Raw genomic sequence first — 15,986 nt, 5'->3', positions numbered from 1 at the left:
GCTCCCTCTACACTGTCCCATCAAACACTCCCAGGGCAGGTACAGGGTTAGATACAGAGTAAAGCTCCCTCTACACTGTCCCATCAAACACTCCCAGGGCAGGTACAGGGTTAGATACAGAGTAAAGCTCCCTCTACACTGTCCCATCAAACACTCCCAGGGACAGGTACAGGGTTAGATACAGAGTAAAGCTCCCTCTACACTGTCCCATCAAACACTCCCAGGGCAGGTACAGGGTTAGATACAGAGTAAAGCTCCCTCTACACTGTCCGTCAAACACTCCCAGGGCAGGTACAGGGTTAGATACAGAGTAAAGCTCCCTCCACACTGTCCCATCAAACACTCCCAGGGCAGGTACAGGGTTAGATACAGAGTAAAGCTCCCTCTACACTGTCCCATCAAACACTCCCAGGGCAGGTACAGGGTTAGATACAGAGTAAAGCTCCCTCTACACTGTCGCATCAAACACTCCCAGGGCAGGTACAGGTTAGATACAGAGTAAAGCTCCCTCTACACTGTCCCATCAAACACTCCCAGGGCAGGTACAGGGTTAGATACAGAGTAAAGCTCCCTCTACACTGTCCATCAAACACTCCCAGGGCAGGTACAGGTTAGATACAGAGTGAAGCTCCGTCTACACTGTCCCATCAAACACTCCCAGGGCAGGTACAGGGTTAGATACAGAGTGAAGCTCCGTCTACACTGTCCCATCAAACACTCCCAGGCAGTACAGGGTTAGACACAGAGTAAAGCTCCCTCTACACTGTCCCATCAAACACTCCCAGGGCAGGTACAGGGTTAGATACAGAGTAAAGCTCCCTCTACACTGTCCCCATCAAACACTCCTAGGGCAGGTACAGGGTAGATACAGAGTAAAGCTCCTCTACACTCTCCCATCAAACACTCCCAGGGAGGTACTGCACAGGTCTGGAGCCCGTTCAGACTCCCCCACACACACTGTTAGATCCAGGATTCTGTAATCAGGAGCCCATTGAGACTGAAGGAGGTGAGATGTGAGATCAGGCTGCCTGGCGTCTGTGGATAATTTGAGTGTTGTCAGAACAGTCTGTCTGCCTGCAGCTGCCTTGTTGAATCTCTCCCTGACAGCCGTTTAAGGAGGTCACTGTACGACTACACTCTAACTGGTCAGCAGCCAACAAGGCGCAGTAATGGCACGGAGACAGTATGGACTTGGCAGGTCAGGCTGCATCTGGGGGCAGAACAGGGCAGTTCATGTCTCTGGGGTGGGCTCTTTGACCCAAGCAGAGGGGCCAAATTTAGAAAGGAGCAGATGCACAGACACACAGAGAGGGACACGCACACAGACAGACAGACAGACAGAGACACACACACATGCACACAGACACACAGAGAGGGACACGCACACAGACAGACAGACAGAGACACACACACATGCACACAGACACACAGAGAGGGGACACGCACACAGACAGACAGACAGAGACACACACACATGCACACAGACACACACAGGGACAGGGACATGCACACAGGCAGAGATACACACACACACGCACACAGACAGACACACGCACACAGACAGACACACACACAGACAGAGACATGCACACACACAGACATACACATACACACAGACAGCGACATGCACACAGGCACACAGACAGAGATACACACACACACACACACACAGTGACACGCCGCACACAGACAGAGACACACACACAGACACATGCACACAGACAGACACACACACACACAGAGTGACACACACACACAGACAGAGACACGCACAGACAAACAGGTAGAGACACGCACACACACAGACATGCACACACACACACACACACACAGGCAGAGACACGCACACACACAGACAGAGACACACAGACATACATACACACAGACACGGACAGGCACACACAGACACACACACACACAAACACAGAGAGAGAGACATGCACACACACAGACACAGATACACGCACACACAGACACACACAGACACAGACATGCACACACAGACACGCACAGACACACAGACGCAGACATGCACACACAGACACGCACAGACACACAGACGCAGACACGCACACAGACACAGACACGCACAGAAACACAGACGCAGACATGCACACACACAGACACAGACACACACACACACACACACAGAGACACGCACACACACAGACACACAGGCATAGGGAAACATACACACAGACACACACACACGCACACAGATATGCACACACATAGACACACACACACAGACATGCACAGACACACAAACACGCACATACGCAGACACGCACACACAGACACAGATACACACAGACACACACACAGACACAGTCACAGGGACATACAGAGACACGCACACAGATACAGACATGCAGACACACACGCACCCACACACGCACACAGACACACACATGCACACACAGACACACACACAGACACACAACACACACACATGGACACACACAGACACGGAAACACGCATATACAGTCACGCACAGAAATACACACATGGACTCACATAGGCACCTCTCCCATTTACACTCAGACACCGGGCAGCCTGTTCCCTATCGGAGGGGGATTAACCCTCTCACCCACCTCTCCCCATTTACACTCAGACACCGGGCAGCCTGTTCCCTATCAGAGGGGGATTAACCCTCTCACCCACCTCTCCCCATTTACACTCAGACACCGGGCAGCCTGTTCCCTATCGGAGGGGATTAACCCTCTCACCCACCTCTCCCCATTTACACTCAGACACCGGGCAGCCTGTTCCCTATCGGAGGGGGATTAACCCTCTCACCCACCTCTCCCCATTTACACTCAGACACCGGGCAGCCCGTTCCCTATCGGAGGAATTCTCAGTAGTCGTCGATGAGAGAATTCTGCCTCTGTTTCTCACCAATTTATTTGCGAATCGTACACACTGGTTCACAGCTCTGTCCACTCCAGCCTTAACAGAATGACCAATTGCCTGTCAGTGGAGTTAGCGAGCACTGCCTGTCACCCCTGGCTATCCCACGTCTGCTCCTCGGGAATCCTGTCTCTCACGTTCTCCTCATTGGGTTGCTGGCCTCTTGGCGGCTTTAATCTGGCCCCCGTCACTCTGTGCCATTCATACTGAACGATGGAATGGATGATCCAATCTCAATGCTCATCAGTCTGTCCCCCAGGAGAAGGGGGCGAAGGGCAGGGATCTGTCTGACTACGGCCCCCATCTCCCACCATATAACCCAACCAATACCCCCAAGGCCGGGTCAGTCATTGGTCAGTGGGGTAGCAGTCTCCCATGGGAGGGAGGGAGGGAGGGAGAGGAGGAGGGAGGAAGAGAATGGAGGAAGGGAAGGAGAGAGGGGGAGAAGGGTGGGAGGGAGTGAAGGAGGGAGGACGGGAGGGAGGGAGGGGAAGGGGAGAAGGGAGGGGAGGGAGAGGGGAGGGAGGGGAGAGCAGGAGGGGGTAGGGTGGCGTGGGAGGGGATGGGAGGGAGGAGGAATGGAGGGAGGGAGGGGAGGGAGAGGGGAGAAGGGAGAAGGGTGAGAGGGAGGGATGGAGAAAGGGAGGGAATGAGGAAGGGAAGGTGGGAGGGGAAGGAGAGGGAGGAAGGGAGAGGAGGAGGGGGTAGGGTGTGATGGGAGGAGAGGGAGGGAGGAGGAATGGAGGGAGGGAGGGGAGGGAGAGGGGGGAAGGGTGAGAGGGAGAGGGGAGGAAGGGAGAGCAGGAGGGGTAGGGTGGGATGGGAGGAGAGGGAGGGAGGAGGAATGGAGGGAGGGAGGGGAGGGAGAGGGGGGAAGGTGAAAGGGAGGGAGGGAGGGAATGGAGGGAGGGAGGGAGGGGAGGGAGAGGGGAGAAGGGTGAGATGGAGGGATGGAGAAAGGGAGGGAGGAGGGAGGGAATGGAGGAAGTGGGAGGGGAGGGAGGGAGAAGGGTGGGAGGAAGGGAGGGAGGGGAAGGAGAGGGGAGGAAGGGAGGGAAGAGGGAGGGGGTCTGGTGAGAGAGAATGGAGGGAGGGGGAGGAGAGGGAGGGGAGCAAAGAAGGGAGGAAGTCTTGGATTTCTATCACCACCTCAGAATGTCCCAAAGCGCTTTACAGCCAATGACGGACTTTTTTTGAAGTGCGGTCACTGTTGTAATGTGGGAAACGCAGCAGACAATTTTGCGCACAGCAAGATCCCACAAACAGCGATGTGAGAAACGATTAGATCACCCCCCTGTGCTCGCTGGACCGACATTGGCTCCCGGTCCGGGAACGCCTCGATTTTAAAATCCTCATCCTCTCCTGTTCAAATCCCTCCATGGCCCTCGCCCCCCCTCCCTATCTCTGTAACCTCCTCCAGCCCCGACAATTCTCATCCTCCTGTTCAAATCCCTCCATGACCCTCGCCCCCCTCCCTATCTCTGTAACCTCCTCCAGCCCCGACAATTCTCATCCTCCTCTTCAAATCCCTCCATGGCCCTCGCTCCCCCTCCCTATCTCTGTAACCTCCTCCAGCCCCTACAATTCTCATCCTCCTGTTCAAATCCCTCCATGGCCCTCGCCCCCCCTCCCTATCTCTGTAACCTCCTCCAGCCCCTACAATTCTCATCCTCCTCTTCAAATCCCTCCATGGCCCTCGCCCTCCCTCCCTATCTCTGTAACCTCCTCCAGCCCCGACAATCCTCATCCTCCTGTTCAAATCCCTCCATGGCCCTCGCTCCCCCTCCCTATCTCTGTCACCTCCTCCAGCCCCTACAATTCTCATCCTCCTGTTCAAATCCCTCCATGGCCCTCGCCCCCCCCTCCCTATCTCTGTAACCTCCTCCAGCCCCTAAAATTCTCATCCTCCTGTTCAAATCCCTCCATGGCCCTCGCCCCCCTCCCTATCTCTGTAACCTCCTCCAGCCCCGACAATTCTCATCCTCCTGTTCAAATCCCTCCATGGCCCTCGCCCCCCCTCCCTATCTCTGTAACCTCCTCCAGCCCCTAAAATTCTCATCCTCCTGTTCAAATCCCTCCATGGCCCTCGCCCCCCCCTCCCTATCTCTGTAACCTCCTCCAGCCCCGACAATTCTCATCCTCCTGTTCAAATCCCTCCATGGCCCTCGCCCCCCCTCCCTATCTCTGTAACCTCCTCCAGCCCCTAAAATTCTCATCCTCCTGTTCAAATCCCTCCATGGCCCTCGCCCCCCTCCCTATCTCTGTAACCTCCTCCAGCCCCTACAATTGTCATCCTCCTGTTCAAATCCCTCCATGGCCCTCGCCCCCCTCCCTATCTCTGTAACCTCCTCCAGCCCCTACAATTCTCATCCTCCTGTTCAAATCCCTCCATGACCCTCGTCCCCCCTCCCTATCTCTGTAACCTCCTCCAGCCCCTACAATTCTCATCCTCCTGTTCAAATCCCTCCATGACCCTCGTCCCCCCCTCCCTATCTCTGTAACCTCCTCCAGCCCCTACAATTCTCATCCTCCTGTTCAAATCCCTCCATGGCCCTCGCCCCCCCTCCCTATCTCTGTAACCTCCTCCAGTCCCTACAATCCTCATCCTCCTGTTCAAATCCCTCCATGGCCCTCGCCCCCCCCTCCCTATCTCTGTAACCTCCTCCAGCCCCTACAATTCTCATCCTCCTGTTCAAATCCCTCCATGGCCCTCGCCCCCCTCCCTATCTCTGTAACCTCCTCCAGCCCATACAACCTTCCGAGATCTCTGCGCTCCTCCAATTCGTTCATGGGATGTGGGTGTCGCTGGTGAGGCCGGCATTTATTGCCCATCCCCTAATTGCCCCTTGAGAAGGTGGTGGTGAGCCGCCTTCTTGAACCGCTGCAGTCCGTGTGGTGACGGTTCTCCCACAGTGCCGTTAGGAAGGGAGTTCCAGGATTTTGACCCAGCGACGATGAAGGAACGGCCGATATATTTCCAAGTCGGGATGGTGTGTGACTCGGAGGGGAACGTGCAGGTGGTGTTGGTCCCATGCGCCTGCTGCTCTTGTCCTTCTAGGTGGTAGAGGTCGCGGGTTTGGGAGGTGCTGTCGAAGAAGCCTTGGCGAGTTGCTGCAGTGCATCCTGTGGATGGTACACACTGCGGCCACGGTGCGCCGGTGGTGAAGGGAGTGAATGTTTAGGGTGGTGGATGGGGTGCCAATCAAGCGGGCTGCTTTGTCCTGGATGGTGTCGAGCTTCTCGAGTGTTGTTGGAGCTGCACTCATCCAGGCAAGTGGAGAGTATTCCATCACACTCCTGACTTGTGCCTTGGAGATGGTGGAAAGGCTTTGGGGAGTCAGGAGGTGAGTCACTCGCCGCAGAATACCCAGCCTCTGACCTGCTCTTGTAGCCACAGTATTTATATGGCTGGTCCAGTTCAGTTTCTGGTCAATGGTGACCCCCAGGATGTTGATGGTGGGGGATTCGGTGATGGTAATGCCGTTGAATGTCAAGGGGAGGTGGTTAGGCTCTCTCTTGTGCATTCCCCGATTCCCATCGCTCCACCATTGGCGGCCGTGCCTTCAGCTGCCTGGGGCCCTGAGCTCCGGAATTCCCTCCCTAAACCTCTCCCCCCCTCTCTCTCCTCCTTTAAGACGCTCCTTAAAACCTCCCTCTTTGACCGAGCTTTTGGTCACCTGTCCCTAAGATCTCCTCATGTGTCTCGGGGTCTGATTCTGCCTGACCTACGCTCCTGGGGAGCGCCCCTGGGACGTTTGATCAAGTTAATGGGGGGCTGTTGTTGTCATTCGTCGCACGAGTGCGATTTCTCATGCGGACACCCTGTTATTTGGAGCGACAGCCTGCTGGGAGAGGGACGTGCTCGCGATCCCAAATGGCGCCCACGCGCGTCGCAGATAAAGGCTTCGTCATGGCAACGCAGCCCGATCAGCCATGACGCGCTCTGTGCATTTCATTTACCGTCAGCAGAGTGGAACTTGCTTCTCGCCAAGGCGACTGACAGCTGAGGCAGGACCTGTTAAGTGTGAAGGATGAGGGACGGTCAGTAAGTTTCCGAGACTGTAACAATTAATTCCGGCACCAGGTAATTAGAGAGACCCCCAGTCAGTGCACAGATATCTCCCTGAGAGAGAGGGGACTGAGAGACACCAGTCAGTGTACAGATATCTCCCTGAGAGAGAGGGGACTGAGAGACACCAGTCAGTGTACAGATATCTCCCTGAGAGAGAGGGGACTGAGAGACACCAGTCAGTGCACAGATATCTCCCTGAGAGAGAGGGGACTGAGAGACACCAGTCAGTGTACAGATATCTCCCTGAGAGAGAGGGACTGAGAGACACCAGTCAGTGTACAGATATCTCCCTGAGAGAGAGGGGACTGAGAGACACCAGTCAGTGCACAGATATCTCCCTGAGAGAGGGGACTGAGAGACACCAGTCAGTGTACAGATATCTCCCTGAGAGAGAGGGACTGAGAGACACCAGTCAGTGTACAGATATCTCCCTGAGAGAGAGGGACTGAGAGACACCAGTCAGTGTACAGATATCTCCCTGAGAGTGAGGGGACTGAGAGACACCAGTCAGTGTACAGATATCTCCCTGAGAGAGAGGGACTGAGAGACCCCAGTCAGTGTACAGATATCTCCCTGAGAGAGAGGGGACTGAGAGACACCAGTCAGTGTACAGATATCTCCCACAGAGAGAGAGGACTGAGAGACACCAGTCAGTGTACAGATATCTCCCTGAGAGAGGGACTGAGAGACACCAGTCAGTGTACAGATATCTCCCACAGAGAGAGGGGACTGAGAGACACCAGTCAGTGTACAGATATCTCCCACAGAGAGAGGGGACTGAGAGACACCAGTCAGTGTACAGATATCTCCTTGAGAAAGAGGGACTGAGAGACACCAGTCAGTGTACAGATATCTCACTGAGAGAGAGGGGACTGAGAGACACCAGTCAGTGTACAGATATCTCCTTGAGAAAGAGGGACTGAGAGACACCAGTCAGTGTACAGATATCTCCCTGAGAGAGAGGGACTGAGAGACACCAGTCAGTGTACAGATATCTCCCTGAGAGAGAGGGACTGAGAGACACCAGTCAGTGTACAGATATTTCCCTGAGAGAATGAGGGACTGAGAGTCACCAGTCAGTGTACAGATATCTCCCTGAGAGAGAGGGACTCAGAGACACCAGTCAGTGTACAGATATCTCCCTGAGAGAGGGACTGAGAGACACCAGTCAGTGTACAGATATCTCCCTGAGAGAGAGGGACTGAGAGACACCAGTCAGTGTACAGATATCACCCTGAGAGAGAGGGACTGAGAGACACCAGTCAGTGTACAGATATCTCCCTGAGAGTGAGGGGACTGAGAGACACCAGTCAGTGTACAGATATCTCCCTGAGAGAGAGGGGACTGAGAGACACCAGTCAGTGTACAGATATCTCCCTGAGAGAGAGGGGACTGAGAGACACCAGTCAGTGTACAGATATCTCCCTGAGAGAGAGGGACTGAGAGACACCAGTCAGTGTACAGATATCTTCCTGAGGGAGAGGGACTGAGAGACACCAGTCAGTGTACAGATATCTCCCTGAGAGAGAGGGGACTGAGAGACACAATTCATTGTATATAAATCTCCCAGACAGAGAGGGGACTGAGAGACACCAGTCAGCGTACAGATATCTCCCTGAGAGAGAGGGGACTGAGAGAAACCAGTCAGTGTACAGATATCTCCCTGAGAGAGAGGGGACTGAGAGACACCAGTCAGTGTGCAGATATTTCCCTGAGAGAGGGGACTGAGAGACACCAGTCAGTGTACAGATATCTCCCTGAGAGAGAGGGGACTGAGAGACACCAGTCAGCGTACAGATATCTCCCTGAGAGAGGGACTGAGAGACACCAGTCAGTGTACAGATATCTCCCTGAGAGAGAGGGACTGAGAGACACCAGTCAGTGTACAGATACCTCCCTGAGAGAGAGGGGACTGAGAGACACCAGTCAGTGTACAGATATGTCCCTGAGAGAGAGGGGACTGAGAGACACCAGTCAGTGTACAGATATGTCCCTGAGAGAGAGGGGACTGAGCGACACCAGTCAGTGTACAGATATCTGCCTGAGAGAGAGGGGACTGAGAGACACCAGTCAGTGTACAGATATCTCCCTGAGAGAGAGGGGACTGAGAGACACCAGTCAGTGTACAGATATCTCCCTGAGAGAGAGGGACTGAGAGACACCAGTCAGTGTACAGATATCTCCCTGAGAGAGAGGGGACTGAGAGACACCAGTCAGTGTACAGATATCTCCCTGAGAGAGAGGGACTGAGAGACCCCAGTCAGTGTACAGATATCTCCCTGAGAGAGAGGGGACTGAGAGACACCAGTCAGTGTACAGATATCTCCCACAGAGAGAGAGGACTGAGAGACACCAGTCAGTGTACAGATATCTCCCTGAGAGAGGGACTGAGAGACACCAGTCAGTGTACAGATATCTCCCACAGAGAGAGGGGACTGAGAGACACCAGTCAGTGTACAGATATCTCCTTGAGAAAGAGGGACTGAGAGACACCAGTCAGTGTACAGATATCTCCCTGAGAGAGAGGGGACTGAGCGACACCAGTCAGTGTACAGATATCTGCCTGAGAGAGAGGGGACTGAGAGACACCAGTCAGTGTACAGATATCTCCCTGAGAGAGAGGGGACTGAGAGACACCAGTCAGTGTACAGATATCTCCCTGAGAGAGAGGGACTGAGAGACACCAGTCAGTGTACAGATATCTCCCTGAGAGAGAGGGACTGAGAGACACCAGTCAGTGTACAGATATCTCCCTGAGAGAGAGGGACTGAGAGACACCAGTCAGTGTACAGATATCACCCTGAGAGAGAGGGACTGAGAGACACCAGTCAGTGTACAGATATCTCCCTGAGAGTGAGGGGACTGAGAGACACCAGTCAGTGTACAGATATCTCCCTGAGAGAGAGGGGACGGAGAGACACCAGTCAGTGTACAGATATCTCCCTGAGAGAGAGGGGACTGAGAGACACCAGTCAGTGTACAGATATCTCCCTGAGAGAGAGGGACTGAGAGACACCAGTCAGTGTCCAGATATCTCCCTGAGAGAGAGGGGACTGAGAGACACCAGTCAGTGTACAGATATCTCCCTGAGAGAGAGGGGACTGAGAGACACCAGTCAGTGTACAGATATCTCCCTGAGAGAGAGGGGACTGAGAGACACCAGTCAGTGTACAGATATCTCCCTGAGAGAGGGGACTGAGAGACACCAGTCAGTGTACAGATATCTCCCTGAGAGAGAGGGGACTGAGAGACACCAGTCAGTATACAGATATCTCCCTGAGAGAGAGGGGACTGAGAGACACCAGTCAGTGTACAGATATCTCCCTGAGAGAGAGGGGACTGAGAGACACCAGTCAGTGTACAGATATCTTCCTGAGGGAGAGGGACTGAGAGACACCAGTCAGTGTACAGATATCTCCCTGAGAGAGAGGGGACTGAGAGACACCATTCATTGTATATAAATCTCCCAGACAGAGAGGGGACTGAGAGACACCAGTCAGCGTACAGATATCTCCCTGAGAGAGAGGGGACTGAGAGACACCAGTCAGTGTGAAGATATTTCCCTGAGAGAGGGGACTGAGAGACACCAGTCAGTGTACAGATATCTCCCTGAGAGAGAGGGGACTGAGAGACACCAGTCAGTGTACAGATATCTCCCTGAGAGAGAGGGGACTGAGAGACACCAGTCAGTGTACAGATATCTCCCTGAGAGAGAGGGGACTGAGAGACACCAGTCAGTGTACAGATATCTCCCTGAGAGAGAGGGGACTGAGAGACACCAGTCAGTGTACAGATATCTCCCTGAGAGAGGGGACTGAGAGACACCAGTCAGTGTACAGATATCTCCCTGAGAGAGAGGGGACTGAGAGACACCAGTCAGTATACAGATATCTCCCTGAGAGAGAGGGGACTGAGAGACACCAGTCAGTGTACAGATATCTCCCTGAGAGAGAGGGGACTGAGAGACACCAGTCAGTGTACAGATATCTTCCTGAGGGAGAGGGACTGAGAGACACCAGTCAGTGTACAGATATCTCCCTGAGAGAGAGGGGACTGAGAGACACCATTCATTGTATATAAATCTCCCAGACAGAGAGGGGACTGAGAGACACCAGTCAGCGTACAGATATCTCCCTGAGAGAGAGGGGACTGAGAGACACCAGTCAGTGTGAAGATATTTCCCTGAGAGAGGGGACTGAGAGACACCAGTCAGTGTACAGATATCTCCCTGAGAGAGAGGGGACTGAGAGACACCAGTCAGTGTACAGATATCTCCCTGAGAGAGAGGGGACTGAGAGACACCAGTCAGTGTGAAGATATTTCCCTGAGAGAGGGGACTGAGAGACACCAGTCAGTGTACAGATATCTCCCTGAGAGAGAGGGGACTGAGAGACACCAGTCAGCGTACAGATATCTCCCTGAGAGAGAGGGGACTGAGAGACACCAGTCAGTGTGAAGATATTTCCCTGAGAGAGGGGACTGAGAGACACCAGTCAGTGTACAGATATCTCCCTGAGAGAGAGGGGACTGAGAGACACCAGTCAGTGTACAGATATCTCCCTGAGAGAGAGGGGACTGAGAGACACCAGTCAGTGTGAAGATATTTCCCTGAGAGAGGGGACTGAGAGACACCAGTCAGTGTACAGATATCTCCCTGAGAGAGAGGGGACTGAGAGACACCAGTCAGCGTACAGATATCTCCCTGAGAGAGGGACTGAGAGACACCAGTCAGTGTACAGATATCTCCCTGAGAGAGAGGGACTGAGAGACACCAGTCAGTGTACAGATACCTCCCTGAGAGAGAGGGGACTGAGAGACACCAGTCAGTGTACAGATATGTCCCTGAGAGAGAGGGGACTGAGAGACACCAGTCAGTGTACAGATATGTCCCTGAGAGAGAGGGGACTGAGCGACACCAGTCAGTGTACAGATATCTGCCTGAGAGAGAGGGGACTGAGAGACACCAGTCAGTGTACAGATATCTCCCTGAGAGAGAGGGGACTGAGAGACACCAGTCAGTGTACAGATATCTCCCTGAGAGAGAGGGACTGAGAGACACCAGTCAGTGTACAGATATCTCCCTGAGAGAGAGGGGACTGAGAGACACCAGTCAGTGTACAGATATCTCCCTGAGAGAGAGGACTAAGAGACACCAGTCAGTGTACAGATATCTCCCTGAGAGAGAGGGGACTGAGAGACACCAGTCAGTGTACAGATATCTCCCTGAGAGAGAGGGGACTGAGAGACACCAGTCAGTGTACAGATATCTCCCTGAGAGAGAGGGACTGAGAGACACCAGTCAGTGTACAGATATCTCCCTGAGAGAGAGGGGACTGAGAGACACCAGTCAGTGTACAGATATCTCCCTGAGAGAGAGGGACTGAGAGACACCAGTCAGTGTACAGATATATCCCTGAGAGAGGGACTGAGAGACACCAGTCAGTGTATATATATCTCCCAGACAGGGAGGGGACTGAGAGACACCAGTCAGCGTACAGATATCACCCTGAGAGAGAGGGGACTGAGAGACACCAGTCAGTGTACAGATATCTCCCTGAGAGAGAGGGGACTGAGAGACACCAGTCAGTGTACAGATATCTCCCTGAGAGAGAGGGGACTGAGACTCCAGTCAGTGTACAGATATCTCCCTGAGGGAGAGGGGACTGAGAGACACCAGTCAGTGTACAGATATCTCCCTGAGAGAGGGGACTGAGAGACACCAGTCAGTGTACAGATATCTCCCTGAGAGAGAGGGGACTGAGAGACACCAGTCAGTGTACAGATATCTCCCTGAGAGAGAGGGGACTGAGAGACACCAGTCAGTGTACAGATATCTCCCTGAGAGAGAGGGACTAAGAGACACCAGTCAGTGTACAGATATCTCCCTGAGAGAGAGGGACTGAGAGACACCAGTCAGTGTACAGATATCACCCTGAGAGAGAGGGGACTGAGAGACACCAGTCAGTGTACAGATATCTCCCTGAGAGAGAGGGACTGAGAGACACCAGTCAGTGTACAGATATCTCCCTGAGAGTGAGGGAGAGCGAGAGGGTGAGTGAGGGAGAGAGAAGGAGTGGGAGAGTGGCGGAGAGGCAGAGTGAGGGAGAGGGAGATGGAGTTGGAGAGAGAGAGGTGGAGAGGGAGAGAGACAGAGATGGCGAGAGAGGGACAGAGGCGGAAAGGGAGAGAGAGTGGGAGGGAGAGAGAGGTGGAGGGAGAGAGGTGGAGAGGGAGAGAGACAGAGATGGCGAGAGAGGGAGAGAGGCGGAAAAGGAGAGAGAGAGGGAGGGAGAGAGAGGTGGAGGGAGAGAGACAGAAAGGGAGAGAGAGGGAGAGGGAGATGGAGAGAGAGAGGTGGAGAGGGAGAGAGACAGAGATGGCGAGAGAGGGAGAGAGAGGGAGAGGGAGAGAGACAGAGATGGCGAGAGAGGGAGAGAGAGGGAGAGGGAGAGAGAGGTGGTGGGGGAGAGAGAGGGAGAGGGAGATGGAGAGTGGGAGAGACAGAGAGGTGGAGAGGGAGAGAGACAGAAAGGGAGAGAGAGGGAGAGGGAGATGGAGAGAGAGAGGTGGAGAGGGAGAGAGACAGAGATGGCGAGAGAGGGAGAGGGAGAGAGAGGGAGAGGGAGATGGAGAGTGGGAGAGAGAGAGAGGTGGAGAGGGAGAGAGACAGAAAGGGAGAGAGAGGGAGAGGGAGATGGAGAGAGAGAGGTGGAGAGGGAGAGAGACAGAGATGGCGAGAGAGGGAGAGAGAGAGAGAGGGAGAGGGAGAGGGTGAGAGAGGTGGTGGGGGAGAGAGAGGGAGATGGAGAGTGGGAGAGAGAGAGAGGTGGAGAGGGAGAGAGACAGAAAGGGAGAGAGAGGGAGAGGGAGATGGAGAGAGAGAGGTGGAGAGGGAGAGAGACAGAGATGGCGAGAGAGGGAGAGAGAGGGAGAGGGAGAGAGAGGGAGAGGGAGATGGAGAGTGGGAGAGAGAGAGAGGTGGAGAGGGAGAGAGACAGAAAGGGAGAGAGAGGGAGAGGGAGATGGAGAGAGAGAGGTGGAGAGGGAGAGAGACAGAGATGGCGAGAGAGGGAGGGAGAGGGAGAGGGAGGGAGAGGGAGATGGAGAGTGGGAGAGAGAGAGAGGTGGAGAGGGAGAGAGGGAGAGGTTGCGAGGCGGAGAGGGAGATACCGAGACACGGTGTGCAGACCAGCCAGCTCTGTGTGTCTCTCGGTGACTCTGAAGACTGCGATTTGACGAGCCTTTTTATCATTGGAGACACGAGGGCCTGGAGCAGACTCGACTGAATCTCTGCTTGTGTCTGAGAGGACTGCAGATCAGGGCAGGATTGTTGTGATCAGAATACCCGGGACAATCAGTGCAGTGAAGAGGTGACGAGAGAGAGAGAGAGAGAGAGACCCGAAGGCAGACCTCACTCTCTGCCCTCTCGAACTTCCTCTATTTTTCTCTGAGAGATTTCGGGAGAGGAAGAGGTCAAGATTTCAGGCTGTCAGCAATTGAGAAGAACTCCCATTTCCGTCTCGCCGTTCACCACCACAGGATGTCCCACCACCTGGGCAGCCAATGAAATACTTTCCGAAGTGCGGTCACTGTTTGCAATGTGGGAAACGCAGCAGCCAATTTGCGCACAGCAAGATCCCACAAACAGCACTGTGATAAATGACCCAGATCATTGTTTTTTTTTTATTGAGGGATAAATATCGGCCCCAGGACACTGGGGAGAACTCCCCCGCTCTGCTCTTCTTCCAATAGTGGGCCGTGGGATCTTTTACACCCGCCCGAGAGGGGCAGACGGGGCCCTCGGTTTAACGTCTCATCCGAAAGACGGCGCCTCCGACAGGGGACAGGGGACGGAGCCGGTTGCCGGGGACGGGGACGGAGTCGGTTGCCGGGGACGGGGACGGAGTCGGTTGCCGGGGACGGGGACGGAGTCGGTTGCCGGGGACGGGGACGGAGTCGGTTGCCGGGGACGGGGACGGAGCCGGTTGCCGGGGACGGGGACGGAGTCGGTTGCCGGGGACGGGGACGGAGTCGGTGGCCGGGGACGGGGACGGAGTCGGTTGCCGGGGACGGGGACGGAGCCGGTTGCCGGGGACGGGGACGGAGCCGGTTGCCGGGGACGGGGACGGAGCCGGTTGCCGGGGACGGGGACGGAGCCGGTTGCCGGGGACGGGGACGGAGTCGGTTGCCGGGGACGGGGACGGAGTCGGTTGCCGGGGACGGGGACGGAGTCGGTTGCCGGGGACGGGGACGGAGCCGGTTGCCGGGGACGGGGACGGAGCCGGTTGCCGGGGACGGGGACGGAGCCGGTTGCCGGGGACGGGGACGGAGTCGGTTGCCGGGGACGGGGACGGAGCCGGTTGCCGGGGACGGGGACGGAGTCGGTTGCCGGGGACGAGGACGAGGACGGAGTCGGTTGCCGGGGACGGGGACGGAGTCGGTTGCCGGGGACGGGGACGGGGACGGAGTCGGTTGCCGGGGACGGGGACGGAGTCGGTTGCCGGGGACGGGGACGGAGTCGGTTGCCGGGGACGGGGACGGAGTCGGTTGCCGGGGACGGGGACTGAGTCAGTTGCCGGGGACGGGGACGGAGTCGGTTGCCGGGGACGGGGACGGAGTCGGTTGCCGGGGACGGGGACGGAGTCGGTTGCCGGGGACGGGGACGGAGCCGGTTGCCGGGGACGGGGACGGAGCCGGTTGCCGGGGACGGGGACGGAGCCGGTTGCCGGGGACGGGGACGGAGTCGGTTGCCGGGGACGGGGACGGAGTCGGTTGCCGGGGACAGGGATGACAAGTGCAGGAATGGTTGATCAGGACCAATGGTGCATCAAATTTTCCATCCTTGAATTAATGATTAATCTCAGCATTAAATTAGAAATGATTATATTCACGGAGAGACTCCCAGAGGCCACTGATAATTCAAGGAATTATTACATTTCCACGGCTCCTGTTTCTTGAATTATTATTTCATTATTGCTTCGTTATGAATCGCACCTTAATTAT

General features: G+C 55.2%; 1 protein-coding gene across 1 annotated transcript; it reads left to right on the top strand.

Annotated features, from left to right (window-relative positions):
- The first annotated feature begins 6,785 nt into the window (after positions 1 to 6,785).
- Positions 6,786 to 15,774, top strand: LOC137319229 (putative per-hexamer repeat protein 5). Its single transcript, XM_067981536.1, has 2 exons — positions 6,786 to 6,824; positions 14,824 to 15,774. Exons 1-2 carry the CDS (start codon positions 6,786 to 6,788, stop codon positions 15,772 to 15,774), a joined length of 990 nt encoding a protein of 329 aa, XP_067837637.1.
- The last annotated feature ends 212 nt before the right edge of the window (positions 15,775 to 15,986 follow it).

This window comes from Heptranchias perlo, unplaced genomic scaffold (assembly GCF_035084215.1).
Source record: "Heptranchias perlo isolate sHepPer1 unplaced genomic scaffold, sHepPer1.hap1 HAP1_SCAFFOLD_772, whole genome shotgun sequence".
In the NCBI taxonomy this organism is placed as follows: Eukaryota; Metazoa; Chordata; class Chondrichthyes; order Hexanchiformes; family Hexanchidae; genus Heptranchias; species Heptranchias perlo.
Note: the sequence above shows the minus strand (reverse complement) of the source record. Positions and strands in the feature narration are given on the sequence as shown.